Source organism: Macadamia integrifolia, chromosome 8 (genome assembly GCF_013358625.1).
Source record: "Macadamia integrifolia cultivar HAES 741 chromosome 8, SCU_Mint_v3, whole genome shotgun sequence".
Taxonomy (NCBI): domain Eukaryota; kingdom Viridiplantae; phylum Streptophyta; class Magnoliopsida; order Proteales; family Proteaceae; genus Macadamia; species Macadamia integrifolia.
Genome location: NC_056564.1, coordinates 5,340,774 through 5,359,651, shown reverse-complemented (window position 1 = coordinate 5,359,651; position 18,878 = coordinate 5,340,774). Strand labels below are relative to the sequence as shown.

Here is an 18,878-nt window from a genome sequence, read left to right as displayed (position 1 = left end):
TGTTTTTGCCTTTCTTTACGTTGTAACAAAATGATAATAATTTTTCAAATTTTATAGTATAATCTCAAGTGTGGCTAGGGCAAAGATTGATTAACATTTTAATTGTGTTTGCCAAACTTGAGTAAAGATTTCAATGCTCTATAATCACCAAAATTTACACCCTTTACGTGTGATGACAATTGAAAAATATAATGTTAAATTTTTTTTTTTTTAATAGATGTTGAATCATCAACGCATATAGATTGGTTTAGATTTACAATGTTCATTATGAAGAGCGAAGTAGGAACTTGTGGGGCTTATGAAAATACCCTGCAAGGGGTAGATTATATCTAGGGAATCTATTGTGCATTCCAGCTATCAATGGTGTTTTACATATCTAAAGGGTTCACGATAATTCAAGTTCAAACAATTCTTTGAACAATTTCTTTCTTGCCTTTTAATTCTATATTGATTCCTAAGAAAATATAATTAAGATCATGAGTCACGACTATTTGATGGTCGTCGGGTTGGTTCAACCATCCGGGTTTCAAAAATGTGAGTAGAACAAACCTAACATAAAAGGGAATAGAGAAACGTCCGGATTCACCTATATTAGATTTCCCTCATACATTAATAATTTCCTAACTCCAGGTCGAAATATCCAATAAAATTCCTTTTATAATATATAGGTGAAAGGTTTTGTGGACAATTTCGTTCATACGGTACCATCATCACTTCAATAGTTAGATTGGGGAGAGAGAGGGGGAATGTTTGTAATACCATGTATGCTCTTTGGAAGGGTCGAAGCGCCAACTATGTTCATACATGATTGTACACATAAATTGGACCTCAATATATATGTCACAAAATAAAAAGTTAATTGAAAAAGAACTTTGCCAATTTGGTGAAAGAAACGTCAAAACACAAAGTGTGCGAAAAGACCCAACTTCCAAACCAAAACTAGGTATTTTCACACCCTGCTGCATCTGCCCATTCCTACGTCAGATCGATAAATTCCCTTGCCTAAAACTTAAATACCTCCTAGAAAAATCCCCACTCCAACGTCAAGAGATCTTTTTCTCATAAATAAATTAGAGAGAAATTTTTATCATCAAGCAAGCTATGTTGTGTAGTACATCCTTCCAAAGTCAAGAATGTACTACAAAAGAAACAAATGGTAAATAAACCTTGAATGCCTTCCTCATCCTCTCATGGTTATAAATATCGGTATTGAAGTTCATGGCAGTCTTGACTCTTGACCGATATTGATATAAATACATATCAATTTATATCGAGTCATAATGAATAATTTCGCACTTAATTTAATAAAATTTTATTTTTAAACAAATTTGCCCTAATACAGAATCGGGTACGCCGATACCATTATGGATCCCCAGTCCCTTATAACCATGTATCCACTAGCTAGGTATTAACTAAATCGTACTAATAAAACAGTATGTAGTACAATTGTTCCACAACGTATTTATATATATATATATATATATACCATTAAAGCAATTAACATTAGCATATACTCATCGAGGAGACGATCTGAGATTTTATTTTCAGTACTTCTACGTAGAAAGTACAAACTACGAGACAGAGAAATCTTATTCCCTAGGCAATGGGCATGGCTTCCTCCATGAGATCTCTCAAGTCACCAACAACGATTGAGCTGACCCTACTTCTCCTCTTATCTCTGCATTTCTCCCTAATCAGGGCCCAAGGAGTAGGAGGCGCTCCAAGCGTTGATGATCTGCACTCCAGAGCTCTGATCCTAACAAAAGTATGGTGTCTCATTATCCTATTGGTGAGCACTTTTGCCGGTGGAATCTCCCCTTATTTCTTCCGATGGAATGAAAGCTTCCTTCTGATGGGCACTCAGTTCGCCGGCGGTGTTTTCCTGGGTACGTCGCTTATGCATTTCTTGAGCGATTCCAGCGCCACCTTTGGAGGTCTCACCACCAACACCTACCCTTTTGCATTCATGCTGGCCTCAGCCGGTTATCTCCTCACCATGTTTGCCGACTGCGTCATAACCTTCGTCGTCAACAACAACGGAGCTGCTACAAATATGGATAAAGTGGAGGTCGTAGAAGTGGAGGAAGGACGTAGTACTGGAAGAGTTATAGGAAAAGAGATCATCGCCACCTCCGTGGAGAACATCAACCCGGTTTTTGTCAGGACATCTTCATTTGGGGATTCCTTGTTGCTCATCCTAGCCCTTTGCTTTCACTCTGTGTTTGAAGGCATAGCCGTTGGTGTTGCTGGTAAGTTTTTGAATTCCTTATTATTTTTCTAAATTTCTTCATATGGGATTTCACCGTATCATCGAATCAATAGTATATTAACATTACTATATATTTGTAGGCACTGAAGCAGATGCATGGAGAAACTTGTGGACAATATCACTGCACAAAATATTTGCAGCCATTGCCATGGGAATTGCATTGCTGCGTATGATGCCAAAGAGGCCATTTCTACTTACTGCTGCTTATTCTTTCGCTTTCGCTTTTTCAAGCCCTGTTGGAGTTGGAATCGGCATCGCCATTGATGCCACCACACAAGGAGCAGTGGCAGATTGGATCTATGCTATCACCATGGGTATCGCCACTGGTGTTTTCATCTATGTTGCCCTCCACCACCTTATAGCCAAAGGGTTTAAACCACTAGAGCACAGCTACTTTGACACCCCTTTCTTCAAATTTCTCTCTGTGCTTCTTGGGGTGGGAGTTATAGCCGTTGTCATGATTTGGGACTAGTAGTCGACTTACATAAACTTCAATTGCATTGGGTTTTTCTTATTTGCTTGATGATGAATTACAATGTATAGAAAAACATGGTATGAGTGTTTGACTATGATATACGTGTGTATTAATTAATAATCCTTATTCTTCCTTTCAAGGATTGAATTAGGGAAGTGTTCTGGAGTTTCATATATCTATATCCAGCCATTAACTATTCTTGCGGTCATTTTGCTTCAAAGGTAGCTCCATGCGCACGAGTTTGAATCAGGTCCTCGCATGCATGGTGCCTGATATACACTTGGAATTCAATTAATGTGAAAGCTTGTTGTACGAAGACCTACTAATCCACTTTAGTGTATATATGGTTCATATTGAGGAATATGTCTAAAATAGACACCCCTTCATGAGTTCGGGTCATCCATGGGATGGTGTGACATGGGTTGGAGGTTATAGCTAGATGAAGAGGATCCAAATTCCCCTTTCACCCAAAGTTAAAAAAGAATTAATGTACCAACACCTTGTGAATCCAATGCCTAATACACTTACTTGGCGTTTCTACTTAAAGAGCAAATGCCCGGAGGTTGAAGAGTTGACTCTTATCACAAGGTTCATTTCTCCCACCCTTCTAGTGTACGTGAGTAAAGTCTCATTATTTAAAAAAAAAAAAATCCTATCCGACATCTCATTAATTAAGAATTAACAAAAAGAAAAAAAAAATGATGTACCAACGCCTCATCTTGTCACAATACGATATGATACAATGACAAAAACAAGCAAAGATAAAAAATATATTTTAATATTTGATTTAAAGTCATTTAAAATCTAACATCACTAATCACTTCCCTCTCTCCTACCCCCCTTTTTTTTCCCTCCTAGTAAAATGTCAATTTAACAAATGCGAGATTCAATGTGGAAAGCAATCTCTTAACAAAAATGTGGGAAGGAATCCATATGGTACCACCAATTAATGATGCGAATAAGATATCAATTCATGTGAGTCCCACATTTAGATAGATAAAAAAAATTACATGTTTTGGTCCTCATTTTTGTAAAATATATGGGAAATATTTTTTTCTAAAAAAAAATTTTCCCCTAAACAAAATACCTGAGAATAAATAATAATTTTTCGACTATATAATTTTTTGTAAAAATTGCTACCTAATCATGTACTCTTACACCCAAACACGGGGGCCACCCTACCCTCACTATTGGATGCCTTAATGCATGTTCCTAATGGTTTGTGCTCACACAAGTACATGCAATTAATGAACTAGAAAGCATTATTTGTTATCTCACTTTTTTGTTTTTTGGTAAATTATTTGTTATCTCACTCCACAACACGTCGGATCGAATTTGAATCCAATCTAACGATTTTTTTTATTCAATTTCCTTCAATTTCTTATGTGCAAACTAATACTTAGGGTCACGCAAATCCAACACTTGCATACCTACTTATGATTGAAAAGTCATAGAGGGAGAAAAATTGGAAACGATTCCAATACGATGGGATCTATCTTTAAACTTTTTCAACTTACACGGGACAAACAAACATGGTGGAAGGAGATTGAAATTGCTTATACATCCTTTAGAGATTAAAGAAGCTAATACTGAAACAAATGAAATGGCCGAGGAGGTTGATGGGATTTGGGAAAGATTTGAGTCAACTCAGTAATGAGCAATTAATTATATTTATAATTACCCAATTTTATGTGGTTAACCCTTTCTAAAAATTTTACCAGAAGAAAAAACACTTTGTTAAAAAAAAAAAAAAAAAAAAAAAAAAACCCTTTGTCAAAATTCTGTGCTTGTACTCTTGTGGCCTTGTAATAGATAATACAGTTATAACGCCATTGAAGTATTGAATGTATGTCAATAGAGAAGAAGCGAAGGTCAATTTAGTACTAATAATTAGTTTGGAACACAACTTACTAATTTCACTCGGCCTGTCTTTTGGGAAATCTCACTGCTAAAACAGAATAGATGATGGAAGAAGCGGAGACGCCGTCGTGACAAACGCCGGTGCTCCGATCCCCCGCCATGACACATCGCCGCCACTCCTTCCAGTTCCAGACAAGCCCCTCCTCCTCTTCGGGTCTCCGCAGATCCCTACCGTTTTTCTCTTACATTAGAGGTGACCATTCCTTTTGTGGGTCCTCTTGTTGCCCTTAGGGTTCGTCGAATAAAGTCGGGTAACCATGAGGCGGGGCTGCATCATTTCTCTTCCCGTGCTCGTGGTTTTTTCGGCCATCTGTTACATTTATTACACCACCGTCTTCATCTTCATAGACGATTGGCTCGGTCTCACCACGTCGTCTGGTCTCTTGAACGCCTTCATTTTAACGACCACAGCTTTCATGTGCATCTTCAATTACTCCACTGCCATCCTGAGGGATCCAGGCGCTGTTCCACCTAGCTACATGCCCGACGTCGAAGATGCTGACATGCCGATCCATGAGATCAAGCGCAAGGTCAACACTTCTCTTCCAGATTTCTCTCCCTCTTTTTAATTTCTATCGTTCTTTGGCTAGCTATTCTGTCAAGGCCTTCTGTGATTTGAAGAATTAGGGTTCAGCTGCTTAGGTGCCTCTCAAGAGGGATATAAGCTTCTCTAAGTCCAATAATCTTTCCCTTTTGGTGATTTGAGCTGTTCGTGAATTGATATACGATATTGGCGACCTATTCACTTTTCTTTTCTGATTTTCTAATTCTCTCTTTTAAGACATAATCAAAATAATCTCAAAGCTTATAAAGAGAAATCACAGATGTAGTTTTTATGTGATGGTCGTTCCTAGGCGAGCTGGTTCGGGATCCGGTAGTTAATTATTACAAGGGTTAGAAGAATGGATCGGGCTGGTCCTTGCCATTGTTTCAATGTTTTGTTACAAGACCTTAAATTTACAGTTGAATTGAACTTAATAAAATTGTAGTACCACAAATTCCTATGGCCAATTTCCTGAGATTTCGTTGGAACTGAAACAGAAATTCCTATACTAAAATCTGCCCCTTAGCTTGAAATTTCTTTACAGTCCTCCAGGAACCTCTACCCCCCACCCTTTAGTCTTTCTTTTTCGTTTATTCTTAACTCTAGGTGGCATTGTTTAGGTGATTATAAGGTGTAAGCTTTGTGGTTCTCTATAAACTCTTTTTTTCTGCTTCGGGGTGGGTTTTTTTTTTTTTTTTTTTTGGGGGGGGGGGGGGTTGGTGGGGGAGGGAAGGGACTTTGAGAACGGTTCTACACCAAACCGTAATTTGGTCATGTCAATTATGGAAATATATTAAAGCTAAAGGACATTAATATGCAATTTAATTTTCTTTATTCTTCCCAATCTATAGCAATAACAATTAGTTCTTCTGCTGATCTTCTTCTTTTCCATTTCTTCCCCCTGTTGAACCTGCACAAAAGGGAATAAGTGCGAGTCTGATTAACTATCAATCATCATCATCATAGATGTAGACCATGTGGTTTTGATCAGGATCAATTTATATTGGCTCGAAGGTTAACAGAGCCTTGATCAAGCCAAGTGGAACTGATCTCACTTCTCAGCTCTTGGTCAGCACGGTGAATTTGTCTTTCGCCTTTGCCCTCAACAAAGCATAATTGCTTTGTGACCATAGTTTTTCAACCATCATTTCATTGTAAGGTTTAAAACCTGATAGCAGTAGTTCAGGAACAGAATCTCAAGTGGTTCTCTTTCTTTTTGTTTTTCTCTCTTTCAGCTTTCCTGTTTGGAATCTGAAAATTAGGGTGGTGACTGAGTCTTGCTTTTCCACTTAATGGCTCTCAATTGTATTTCATCTATTGCTTCATAGCGTTTTAGGAATGTATATTAGCTGATCAGCATATCAGTTGCTAATCTAGATGGTCCCCTATCTGTTGGATGTTCTGGATTGGACAGGTCAACCCTCCACATGGCTAAAAGAGAGGACAAGGATGGGGGCTTACAAAAATCCCAGAGAATGAAATGTAAGAGTTTTGAGAGATCAATACACTCAAGAATAATCCCCAAAACTCCAACTAAACCAGGCACATGACTAGATAAATCTGAAAACCAGATTTAGAATCAAACCCCAAAACAGGGCAGAACTAGGGCTGCCTGCGGTTGGAAGTGGAAGGCTCAGAATGGGAGCAAACCTGGATAGAGTAGAGGGGTTAGAGTGCTGAACAAAACCCTAAAATATCTCTGAAAACTGCTGTCTGGTTAGGGAGATCTGCACCTTCTTGATTTCAGGTCCTTAAATAAGGAAACTCGATTCCTCAAGAACAGCAGCAAAACACCTCAGATGGCCTCCAAGCTTGGATTGAGTGGTCCTCTTGGAGGCTGGAATAAAACTCAAAGGGTTTTCTGGTCAGACTTCAGACTTGGGAGATGTGTCCAGTTGATGGAACTTCAAAACCCTAGCTTCCTTGCTGAAATCGATTCTGTCCTGGGACTGTTCTTCAATCAGATTTGGTTGCTGGTCTTCAAACAAATAATAGAACACTCTCAGTCACTATCTCACAAATTGGAACAAAGAAAAAGAGAATGAGATGGGATAGGTGTGGCCGGGATGGCTATATCAGCCCAGGTAGAGTTTTAGTTATAAGGGACATCTATTTTTTAGGGATGTATATAGATATCGAAAATCCGTATTTGATTTGTGTTCGTATCCATTTAGAGGTATTCGTATTCGAAAAATCAGTTTTGGAAACTATCTGATTCGTTTGAAAGCTAATTGGATACGGACACAATATTTTAATTTCAGACCAGATATTATCTGATCCGTTTAGGTCCAATTATAGAAATGTGACTAGATAATATTTTATAATATTCATATGCCCTTATCAATTCATGGTATATTGCAAGTAATTAAATAAGAAATTATATGAAAAAAAAAAAAAAAGGATTCATAAGGATGTCTATGTAATTTCAGATGATACTTTGACATGAATCCTAGAGTGGGGTAGTGGATTCCCTTTCACCTTCTTGTCTTCTTGCATTTTTTTCTTCTCCAATTCTTTGTCTCTCAACACAAACAGTGAGACTGCACCGCCGCTCTCTCTAGACTCACAACTCAACTTTCCAGCATCCACTAGGGATGTAAATGGATGGTCAAAAATCCTTATTCAATTCATGTTCATATCCATTTAGGGGAATCCATATTGGAAAAATCGGTTTCCTTGGAAACTATCTGAATTTGTTTGAAAGCTAATTGGATGCGGATACAGATTGTGTTATATTCGATTTGAACAATCCATTTACATCCCTACTATTCCTATTATGGATAGAGTTTCCTATTTATTTCTTTCCTACTTCAAGTACATTTTTCTTTCATAGTTGTTGCGATGCCTAGGAAAACAAAGACGGTCGAGGGGGGCAAATTTAAAGTTAACACTGGCAAGCCTTGGTGTTGCCTAAGCGACCAAGGCACCAGTTCAGACAAAGCCGCTTGGATGCCTAGGCAACACCTTGACAACTATGCTTTTCTTTTCCTATTGTGAGTACTCTTTTAGTTTCTATTTGAAAGATGTAAGGCCATAGAGCCCCCATAGATTTGATGAATAAAGAGATGGATTTTACTGTTCATTATCTGTGTGATTCAGATTCTGGTTGTGTGACTCAACTACACTATTGGTGAGACTCAATAGATTCTATTTGCATCATATCTCTATTTGCTGCTCTGAAATCACCCCAGTTACTGACATTGATTCATGGTTTAAGAAGTCCTATTTCAAGTAGGAATTTTCCGCAACTTTGATTTCAAGTTATCAAATTTTCTTGAATTTGGTCCTTACCTCTGATTTTAGTTTAAACTGTCTTTCTGAACCCTAATCACTTAGGCTTCTAGAAACCCATCAGAAGTACATATCTATGATGATTAGTAGAATTATTTTAGTGAAATCTGTGATGATTATTAGAATTATTAATGAAAAAATTGTTTTTCACTGAAAAGGTTATTATTTTATGTATTTATTTATTTTCTATTGTAGTCTATTCCAATATTCAATTCATTATGCTCTTATAATTCACTATCCTTGCTATGGACACAATTGCCAAACTGTGAAACTGGTAGAAGCCAGGTTAACGATAGAATCCCGTCTTTCCTCGACCTGTTCATAGGTTCATTGCAGGAGCAGGCCCTGGCCCCGGCCCAGGCCCTGGCCCCGGCCCAGGCCCTGGCCCCGGCCCCGGCCCCGGCCCCTGTCTAGGTGTCCTAATAGCCAACGTGGAGCTGATATGTTGGCTTACCTAGGTTATAGGAAATTCAGAAGAGTCTCGTTACGGCCTTGGGGGAGATTTTTAACTTTAAAGTGAGAAAAATTAAGTTGCTTTGATGTGACTCTCCCCTAGAAAACGTGGTCTTTGTTATTTTTCAGCAGATGAGTGCAGTTAGACAATAGACTAAAGCTTATGGAAGTTTTTGTTAGGCTGGCCCACCCAGAGGTTTTCTAAGCAGGCTACCTATTTTTACCACGTCGAGGAATCATCTGGCAATTTTTACTATCAGATATCAAACGAGTGGTCTGGGTTGGCCATGTCTTTATTTTTTGACTCAAATTAAATCAAATATGTCCATGCACCCCTATATTTGTTGGCCGTTCATTTTTTGGTGTTCACCCACTCCATAGTCCTTAATTTGCCACTTGGACAACTCTGTTGGGATGAAATTTGACATATGAGCGAGTGATTGTGGGTTGACATATCCACGAAATTAGATCCTTGTGTGACATGCCTCGTGGCAGAACCACAGACATCTGGTTGAACCCTCTCCAGACCAGCTCACATTGAAGCATTTCTCCCAAAGCTTATTTAGATACTTTGTCTTACCTCTCTATATTTGGAAGCATCTGTTGGTTAACTGAATCATCATTCCTCATGATCCATGTTCTTTCAGGGTGGGGATTTGAGATATTGCCAGAAGTGTTCTCTCTTTAAGCCTCCTCGTGCCCATCATTGCCGTGTTTGTAGGAGATGTGTTTTGCGAATGGTATGTAAGAGCTATGTCATTACTGGTGCCTGGTTGAATTTTGTAGTGCCCGATTTTGTGTTGAACTTGTCCATCTGTTGATTGCAGGACCATCATTGCATATGGATTAATAACTGTGTGGGCCATGCTAACTACAAGGTTTTCTTCGTCTTTGTGACATACGCTGTAATCTCATGCATCCACTCCCTGGTATGCTGTAATACTCTCTGGCATACTGTGTGGTATATTTGCTTGTAATCAATTACTCTTGTGTTAGGGAGTTGGTTCCTTTCCAGTATGTTGCATGCCCATGCAATGTGTGGTCCATGTTATATTAACTACTCAAAACATGATCTGGTTTCAGGTATTGCTTGTGGGTAGTGTCACTCGTGATGCTCAGAAAGATGAGCTGCAGAGGGAAGGCTCAATCAAAACTTATGTAAGTGATACATGCATAATTATGGCTTCATTCGGCATCTGACTTGTTTCTAGTTCTGCTCATTGCTTGCTCTTTGCAGATCATATCTGGTGTAATGCTAGTTCCTTTGACAGTAGCATTAAGTATCCTCTTGGGTTGGCATATATACCTCATTTTGCATAACAAGACAACAATTGAGGTTTGAAGAAATTTAATATTAAAACTAGAATTTCGTTTCTCTTCTTCCCCGGTCCATTCGATTTAGAGATCCGTCCTAGTGTTTGTGGACTTGTATAACATTTGATTTATACACCTATATTTGTGTAGTATCATGAAGGAGTAAGAGCAATGTCGCTTGCAGAAAAGATTGGGAATGTCTACACACATCCTTATGACCTTGGTCCCTACAAAAATCTGACATCGGTAATATTTTATTCTATTTATTTATTTGATAACCTAGGACACAGCTGGGAATATGTCTATAATCTATTTCCACGGAAGAAAAAGTAATTGAAAATTCACCCTTTAGCCACATGTTTCCACTAGCCTCGACAGAAATTGGTGTTACAATACATGATATTTTCTTGGTTAAGGAGTACAAAAATTAGTTTTGCCTGCTCTCTCTACCCCAGGTGCTGGGTCCAAGCATTTTCATCTGGATGTGTCCTACATCAAGACACATGGGCTCAGGCCTCCGGTTCCGAACTGCCTATGATCAGACAAATTTCATATCAACTTCGAGATAGACAAAGCTGCAAGTGGCTTGGTCTCTGGACACCCGAGGCGAGTACTCTTAATGTGGATGAGATGCAGTTGGGATGTGAAACGAAGGCTGGTTTTTCATTTCAACCACTCCAGATTGTAAGTTACTGCTTGTGCATTCTCTATATTCCTGTGATTGGATCAAATCAGTGGAGAGCCCATGTTCATCATTATGCAGAGAAGCCAAAATCTTCAACAGTTTGTGAAGCTGTTAATGAACACGTTAGGTCTGATGTCTATAGAGATACATTTTTTCATCGAGCTTATCAACAACTTCGGCTGATTTATGATACCATGTAGAGGGGGATTTTATTTGTCCCCGCTTACTCACTAGTCTTGATAAGTGGATTGAAGAATTCCATGCAACAACCTGATTGATTCTTTTTTTATTTTTTTTAGGGTTGGGGTGGGGAGTGGGAATGACCTCAAAATGAGGTTCTAGGAGGCATTACAACAGGAAAGAATAATAACAATGTAATGATTATAACTTTGTAATTGTTTTTGAATTTTAAGTTGAGGAAGAGGTATTATCTTCTTCGGTTCGTGTGGATCATGCTCATTCCACTTGGGGAGTGAATGGATTGATCTTCAAACTTGAAATAATCATGTAGATTTGGTTCGTGGTCCATCCTCTGCCGCTGAGTTGAGCATTGTGCAAGGACCTGATAGTGATCTGAAATTGTTTCAACGTGTTTCATCATTAGTAATCAGCAGCAATGTTGGGTTGCATGTTATGTTATACAGGTTCTAGAGTAACCGATTAATCTGTTGTGGTTTCTCTGCAATCAAGTAATTATGCTTCGCGATTGTTCAGTGCTGGGCATGGAGGGCAGCATGCGGCTTCTATGAAGCGATTGAGCTTGTTTTTGGTGGATCTGTCAATGGGCTTGCAACTCAGCGTGAAGTAAGTTTCTTCTTTAACCCCTTGGTAGGCTAACATCTCAACTTCTTGGCTATTAAAATTCTGGGACAGGTCTGGTTTGTGCGTGTTTCGCAGGTATCTGGTCCCATTCAACTTGTATTCTCACTTCATAATTAGCAAGTGAATTTTTGGTCAATAGACCCTATTCAGCATCAAACGAAATCAATTCATGTTCAGAGTAAACTTGCGCGTTGGAAGTCACCATTATTATCACAAGCGGGGAGATCTTATTTGATGTCATGTTTTTTATTAACCCCTCCCCACCCCCAAAGAACTCCATTAATTTTCAGTTTTGGAGAGGTGGGTCCAGGGGCATAAGAAAATATCTTCGACTTCATAGACCAATATTTTTATACCACACTTGGGTTGAGCGAGTCCTCAAGTGACCCAGAGCTAAAAGGATCTTTTCTGACCTTCGTTATCCTGTATTTTTTTTTTTTCCTATCTAATTAGATTTTAGGGTTATACTTTATTCAGCTCAGTTAAAAAGACTGTTTTTAGCCTAAAAACATACTAGAACTAAACTAAATGAAATTTCATTTTTCAAATAAAAACCAAAACGATATATATATATATATATATATTTTTTTCAATTTTAAGCGGCCAATTTCGATTTCAATCTACGATTCCAAATCTAAATTGACATGATTCAACTTTGTTGACATAAAGTACGCGAATTTCTTCTGTTCTCCCCCTTCCTCAACTATGCATGCAAGAGAAGTAAAGGGTTTTAATATTTTTTTTTTCATTTGTCTGCAAGCATGCACAAAGAAAAGGACCAACTTTCCCAGCTCTTAACACACCCACACTCACAGGCCCCCCGTCACACTGGGACTTAGGAGGATGTTGGTATTATAGTTTCGTCTTGTTGATCCTAGCAGTTACACTTATGGGCAAGCCTCGTTTTGGTACGGGGAAGGGGCAATATTGGATTCCTTCGTCGTCCCCAACAACCTTCCACCTGTATGCATGCCAAGTTCAACCAGAATTAATCAACAAAATCCTTCTTAATTACAAATTAAATCACTTCAATTCAATTAAGCACCAAATAATAAGGAATTGTGGGAAGATAAGCCCACAGTCCACGTACCTAAATTATTTGAGTTTGAGGGAAATTAATTTAAGATTATTCAGCATGTTGGATGCGCGAGCTTTGCTTACTTGCACATAATTTTGTATTACTCATCAAGATGAATACTGAGAGAGAGAGAGAGAGAGAGAGAGAGAGAGAGAGAGATGTGACCAACCAGGCAACCACCAGACAAGTTTTGTATGTTTTCACTAGTACACAGCATGCACTTGTCACTCATGTTTCAGTTTGTGCAGATTTCTAGTTCTCACGAGCAACCCTGGCTCTGCCCCCCCCCCCCCCTCTGCAATGCCCAAACTAGATATCCTCAACTTCTGTTTCCGCCGCCGCCGTAGCAGCAACAGCATCACCACCACACTCGTCTCTCTCGTCATCCGCTCATATCAGCCATATATAGGTAAGACTATTGCTCACTAAACTCAGCAGTATGATACCTCTTCTTAGGGCCCCCACTCCCCCACTCACTGACTGACCCTCTCCCTCTTGGATTGGGATCCACTCCACTGTTCATTACTACTCCTCTGCATCTGGTGGTCCGTCCCATCATGATTCATGACCATTAACAACACTCAGATGTGTCCATAAAAGTAATAGTATCATAATATCATCTTAAGGTCTCGCCTCTACTATTGTCCTTATGTTACGATCACAGATCAGTATACAGAGGTTGATCTAATTTGGATTTTCTATAGGAATTGATGTGGGTTGATATAGTTTTGGGTCCTTTCATTTTATAAGTCTATTTATGAGGTTGAGTTCTTTTAGAATCGTCAATAGTATCAGAACAGTCGATATCCAATCCACGCACGAAATGAGAGATTTGATGCTAGAGTGAGAGCCACTAGAAAAGAACTATTTACCGCCAGACAGAAACCTACATATGGGATTGAGTTCTTCCATCATCTTATCACCCTACCAATGAATCTTACTCTACTATAATCCGAAAGAAAGTAGATTATAAGGCCGAAGAAGAGAGAGAGAGAGAGACCTGTAAGTGGGGGTAAGGTGGTGGAGGAGGACAAGTATCTCAAGCTTGGCCAACTCACTGCCTGGACACGAGTGGACACCGTTACCAAACGGCATGTAGGTGTTGGGTCTTGGTGGCACCTGCAACATTAACATAATAAATATGACATGACACACATTTTTCCTTCTTAATCCCCATCATTTCTTCTTTTGGAATGGAAAAAGAATGCCTCTTGCTTGGTAGGTAATATTCACTTAAAAAAAAAATCTTACTTTTTTGTATTTGGGTCTTTTCTCTGGGCATCCTTATGCTTAGTGAAGTATAACGTTTCAATATTTACCAATTGACAATACAGGGTTAATCCATGTGATAAAAGACTCATACATATACATCTAATTGATAAGTTTTAGTCCAAAGTAGGTAAGAAAAATTGTTCAAACTCTAATGAAAATTTTAATAAAATGATCAAAATTATGGTCAAACAAAAATGAATATAAAATACAAAATAATATTTATTTTTTATTCTTTGACTACTCATTTTAAGCTGAAATTATATCCATGAGATGCTTGGCTGTTCCTCTATCTCACATGAATTGACCCATGTATTTTCACTAGCCATAGTGATAAATAAAATAAAACTTATTGTTTTTACCATTTATAGAAAGATCAATAGATGGGTTCACCTTAGATATTCCAAACAAACTCAAACGTTAGTCCTGCATACTTTACTACTACAGACAAAACTAATTCACGTGTTCTCATACAGATACAGTACTTAGCTTTTTTTAAAGATGTTGCAGATATAGTAATCTATTTATGATAAGGCTAGATTCTTTGCTTCAATACCCACCAAGAAATACTGGAGGATATAACAACTAGTACGGTAGTTCCAGACCCACTGGCCTCTCTGACCACTGTGTGTGTGTGTGTGTGCAGAGAGAGAGAGAGAGAGAGAGAGAGAGAGAGAGAGAGAGAGAGATGAGCTCACCTCGAATCTTGAAGGGTCGAATTTCTGAGGGTGAGGGAAGAAATCAGGAGAGTGATGAATGGTTCGGAAGAGGGGAAGAACCTTCCATCCTTTGGGGATTATGTAGCCTTCAAGCTCTACTTCTTCAACTGCTTCTCTGAATGTGAACGACACAATGCTCGATGTCCGTAAAGTTTCTTGAATCACCTGTGTAATCAATCAATCCTTCCATTGTTTCCTTCTTAATTGGAAAAAAAAGAAAGAAAAAGGATAGGTGAATCAGTGTAATAATGGTGTACCCTGCTTGTCAGCGGCATCCTCCTCGTATCTTCCCACGTAAGCCCACGTTTTCCTTCGAGTATCTCTCTTCCAATTCCCTCCTGTTCTTTCTGCAACAATCCCATTTCTAATCAATCTCACTCAATCTCTCTCTCTCTCTAGATTCGAGCTAGTGAAGAGGAAGAACAATCAAGAAGATCAAGGCATGGTCATGAATTTACTTACAGTAACAGCGTCCAGAAGATGCCCATGATCATGCAAATATTTGAGTATCCAAGTGAGCACACTCGCAGTCGTATCGTGAGCAGCGAATATGACTCCAATTATATTATCAGCAACTTGAGAGTCGGTGAGATGGTTAAGGTTGTCATCTTTATGCCTCAATAGAACTCCCAACAAGCCCCCACCTTGGTCCTCACCATTACTTTCCCTTCTATTCTGGATTACCCTTATCAAGGTCTCATTCAGTAGCGTCCTTGCCTGAGTCAGATATACGATGAACCCATTATTTAGAGTTTAAAGTTAAATTGTAGTATTGGAGCCAAAAACTATATTGTATGATTGAATAATCGGTTCAACCTTGGTATCACCCGGTTCATGCGGTTGTGGGGTCAGTATGAACCTGTGGAACTAGTCAGGCCGAAGGTTTGAATAAGCCAAAAAAAAAAAGAAAAAGTTACAATCAAAATCTACAGATTGTGATTTAGCACATCCACCATCACAATTGTCGAATCATTGGCTTTGTTTCAGACGCGAAGAAGAAATCAATCAAATAATCATATATGAATATGAAGATTCAATATGGTTCAGCACGAAAGTCTATACCTATCCAAGAAAACAAGATATTTTTCATTAAGCCAGAAAAATACTCTACATCATTCTACACCCTAGTATAAGTAGTCTTATTTGCTTGTTCCTAGGGTTTTCCTCATAAAGACAATTCGAATTGGTCTTAAAATCAGCATATCTGACGCATCTAGGGTTTTTCTTCATAAGATCAACCTAAGCCAGATCAGGGAGAATAGGGACTGGCCTCTTGGATCAATTAATCCGATCCAATTCGTTCTTAAAACATTGATAGCCACCCAAAAAACCCCTAATCTTCACACAATTATAATTTTAGCCATGTACAAATCTTACATAAATTCAAAACACGACCTAGACATATGAAACTTTTATAATATTAGACACTAACCCAACAAAAAAATTTAAACCCAACAAAAAAAAAAATTTTTTTTACACAACAAATCGGCTATATATTCAAGAATAATTATCCCACTATGTAAAAATTACCTTCATTGCACTGTGGAAGGGAGTCCCAGGGAGGTTGAAAGGCATGGAATTGTAGCCTTTCTCCAAGCACTGGTACAAATGTTTGATCCTCTCCTTATCTATGTCCCAACCACCGCCAAAGGCAGAGAGCATTGCCACCTCAAAAGCGAACTATATATAAAAAGGTAAGCGAAAACAATTTGTTTAAGAGAGAGAGATGAATATGAAGGATGAAATGACATACCCTCTTCATCTGTTCGAGAGTATTAATGGTGGTGTTATCCCATGTAGGAAGGAATTTGAGTACAATTTGTTCAATCTCGGAGACAGAACCTCTGATTGTAGAAGGAAGGAAGGTGGATTGAACCAACTTCTTTAGCATAGAATGATAGTCGCCTTGGTGGAAGAAAAGGGCCTCGGGTCCAATCATAATCTCTTTACTAGGTGGATAAGTGGGCTTGAACAAATGGGCTTGACTTACAAGCACTGCCCTCGCGGCTTCAGGTCTGGAAATCATCACAGAAGGACATCCCAGTATATGGGTCTTAAATATAATGCCATACCTACAACAGATATATAGAAGAATGCATTAGTAAATCAAATAGCTAATAGGGTCTATGGGCGGGGCCTATTCATATGGTATCCATGGATAGTCCACCTATTTGTATCACATAACCAGTATGATGGGGATGAAATTTTGGAGATAGTTAAATTAACAGCTCTCTTTTTCACATGGCAAATTTCAGTTCAATTGAAATCGATCCAGTGATAAAAAATTAAAATTTCAAAAACCTATGACCACTAAAACGTTCGTGACAATGTTAAAATTAACAAGAAGGTGCACATTAAATATTGATATGGTGGAATACGATTAAATTTTAAGTATGGAATTTGGTAAATGATTAATTTTTAACTTCTCCAGATATTCAATGATCAGAATTATCACATCATCAATCTATATGGTATAGTCATACCCGATGGATACTATACCTTTTTGCCGGCTGTCCATATTAGAAAAGAGTACGAGAAGAGGAGAAAGATATGTACCGCTTCTGCCTAGTGGAGAAGAAGGTGTTGGGGCTCTGAGTGTAGAGCTTTAGAGTCTCGCCGAGGTAAGGCCAACCCATGGAACCAGGTGGGAGGAGCTTGTGATGGTGGTGGTGATGACAACGCTGACGCCATTGGAAGAACAAGAAGAATGACCAAAGAAGGGAAAGCAAGAAGAGGAAGGAAGAGAGAAGAGTAATTGCAGAGGGAGGAGAAGGCGGCTGCATGATAGAAGAAGGGATGGAGCAGATTGGTTGGGTTTTGGGGAGTGGGGAGTAATGGGAGAGGGGCTTTATATTACAAGCAGGTGCCGACAGTAGTACTGAAGGACAAAGGGGAACAGTTGAGGGAAAGAGGAAGAAAAGAGTAGGGAGTTAAAAATGGAGGAAATTCAAAAAAGGGGGGAAAGACGAATTGTATGAAGAATTTTATAGTCACATGGAGAGTAGAGATACACCTTTCCTTTCTTTCTTTTCCTGTCCAAATGGATTAAGAGATTTTGCTTTGGGGAGACTTCTGAGTTGAGATTGATAGGATACCTTTGCTAACTGTGTGTGAGTGTGTGTCTGAGAGAGAGCGAAGGGAGAGAAAAGTCCCGTACTGAGTCCCACAGTAAGTTACAGATCGTCCGTTGGACACGTTGCGGCCAGGCGGGGGTCGCAAGCGGAGGGCCGCCTCGTGACCCCTTTTCTCCCAAGCTAGCCTAATCACAACTGCTCTCTGCCTCATCCATCCAAATTCGACCCCTTCTTACTTATCCGAAATCGCCAAACCCACCCTCCCCTAACAGAGTACCGGGTAACCCAACCAAACCCAGGCACGCGTCGCTCGTGATGGATTAAGGGTGTGTTTTTGTGACTATGAAACTGCACAACTCGCTCCCCCAAAGCGAGCCCTGCGTGCGTGCCTGTGTGCATGAACTGGAACCCAACCTCTCACGTGATTTCACCTCCTTGCTGCCACTCTTCATGTGTCCCTGCTTCTCTCCACTTGTAACTCCTATGTCCTCACTCCTCACTCCTCACTCCTCACAATGTCAATTATGGGTTGGGAACGGTTAAACCGGCCGAAACCTGATCCATTAAATCCGGAACCGATTGTGTACTTAGGCAGTTTGTTTCGGTTTTAGTGTTGGAAAAAAAAAAAAAAAAGTCACAATTTGTTGCTCCTGGTTTGGAAGATCAAATCGGCAGGCCAAACTGATAGAACGACATGGAACCGGAATTCCCAAAACCAGATTAAGACCACAATACACTGTTTAACTTTGTTTTGAAATTTTCATTTTTATTAAACCCTAGTTTAATATCTGTAATCTAAGCACTCCAATTCTGTTAACAGTTCTTTACTTAATCCCCTGTCAGTAGTTTCATCTTTTATCAGTATGAACATCTGTCTAGTACATTTGGTGAGTTGTGGTGTGCATAAAACCCATGCTCATTAAGAGGTCTCAAATTCAAGCGTCATTACTGTTGGTGTATGATGT

General features: G+C 39.1%; 3 protein-coding genes across 11 annotated transcripts; 2 read left to right on the top strand and 1 right to left on the bottom strand.

The window, feature by feature from the left end:
- Positions 1-1,587: 1,587 nt before the first annotated feature.
- LOC122085725 (zinc transporter 1-like) lies at positions 1,588-2,743 on the top strand. Its single transcript, XM_042654248.1, has 2 exons — positions 1,588-2,249; positions 2,350-2,743. The coding sequence occupies exons 1-2, from the start codon at positions 1,604-1,606 to the stop codon at positions 2,739-2,741; spliced, it is 1,038 nt and encodes a 345-aa protein (XP_042510182.1). The 5' UTR covers positions 1,588-1,603; the 3' UTR covers positions 2,742-2,743.
- Positions 2,744-4,656: 1,913 nt separating this feature from the next.
- Positions 4,657-11,956, top strand: LOC122087386 (probable protein S-acyltransferase 16). 7 transcript variants are annotated; one of them, XR_006142748.1, is made up of 9 exons: positions 4,661-5,194; positions 9,600-9,692; positions 9,780-9,881; positions 10,036-10,110; positions 10,190-10,288; positions 10,417-10,512; positions 10,722-10,950; positions 11,666-11,755; positions 11,825-11,956. XR_006142748.1 is itself a non-coding variant. In XM_042656497.1 (7 exons), exons 1-7 carry the CDS (start codon positions 4,922-4,924, stop codon positions 10,833-10,835), a joined length of 801 nt encoding a protein of 266 aa, XP_042512431.1. In that variant the 5' UTR covers positions 4,657-4,921; the 3' UTR covers positions 10,836-11,240. The 7 variants fall into 7 exon arrangements, 2 of the variants coding, with proteins under 2 accessions (XP_042512431.1, XP_042512430.1); XR_006142747.1 differs by having other exon boundaries at positions 11,596-11,755; XR_006142746.1 differs by having other exon boundaries at positions 11,666-11,956.
- Positions 11,957-12,399: 443 nt separating this feature from the next.
- Positions 12,400-18,372, bottom strand: LOC122087385 (abscisic acid 8'-hydroxylase 2). 3 transcript variants are annotated; one of them, XM_042656494.1, is made up of 8 exons: positions 17,935-18,372; positions 16,593-16,911; positions 16,370-16,519; positions 15,302-15,556; positions 15,097-15,186; positions 14,819-15,004; positions 13,852-13,970; positions 12,400-12,734 (listed from the first exon to the last, which is right to left on the bottom strand). In XM_042656494.1, the coding sequence occupies exons 2-8, from the start codon at positions 16,863-16,865 to the stop codon at positions 12,626-12,628; spliced, it is 1,182 nt and encodes a 393-aa protein (XP_042512428.1). In that variant the 5' UTR covers positions 16,866-16,911; positions 17,935-18,372; the 3' UTR covers positions 12,400-12,625. The 3 variants fall into 3 exon arrangements, with proteins under 3 accessions (XP_042512428.1, XP_042512426.1, XP_042512429.1); XM_042656492.1 differs by having other exon boundaries at positions 17,396-18,371; XM_042656495.1 differs by lacking the exon at positions 17,935-18,372 and adding an exon at positions 17,339-17,455.
- Between the last annotated feature and the right edge of the window lie 506 nt (positions 18,373-18,878).

Bases quoted from the DNA above. Each gene is read 5' to 3' on its own strand.
- LOC122087385 (XM_042656492.1), bottom strand. From the start codon at position 17,622: ATGCAGCCGCCTTCTCCTCCCTCTGCAATTACTCTTCTCTCTTCCTTC. The intron at 15,187-15,301 runs GTAAGTAAATTC...GGATTGTTGCAG, and splicing joins ATCTTCTGGACGCTGTTACT to AAAGAACAGGAGGGAATTGG. The intron at 13,971-14,818 runs GTGAGCTCATCT...TTAATGTTGCAG, and splicing joins TCGACCCTTCAAGATTCGAG to GTGCCACCAAGACCCAACAC.
- LOC122087386 (XM_042656496.1), top strand. From the start codon at position 4,922: ATGAGGCGGGGCTGCATCATTTCTCTTCCCGTGCTCGTGGTTTTTTCG. The intron at 9,693-9,779 runs GTATGTAAGAGC...TGTTGATTGCAG, and splicing joins GGAGATGTGTTTTGCGAATG to GACCATCATTGCATATGGAT. The intron at 10,513-10,721 runs GTAATATTTTAT...TCTCTACCCCAG, and splicing joins CCTACAAAAATCTGACATCG to GTGCTGGGTCCAAGCATTTT.
- LOC122085725 (XM_042654248.1), top strand. From the start codon at position 1,604: ATGGGCATGGCTTCCTCCATGAGATCTCTCAAGTCACCAACAACGATT. The intron at 2,250-2,349 runs GTAAGTTTTTGA...ATATATTTGTAG, and splicing joins CATAGCCGTTGGTGTTGCTG to GCACTGAAGCAGATGCATGG.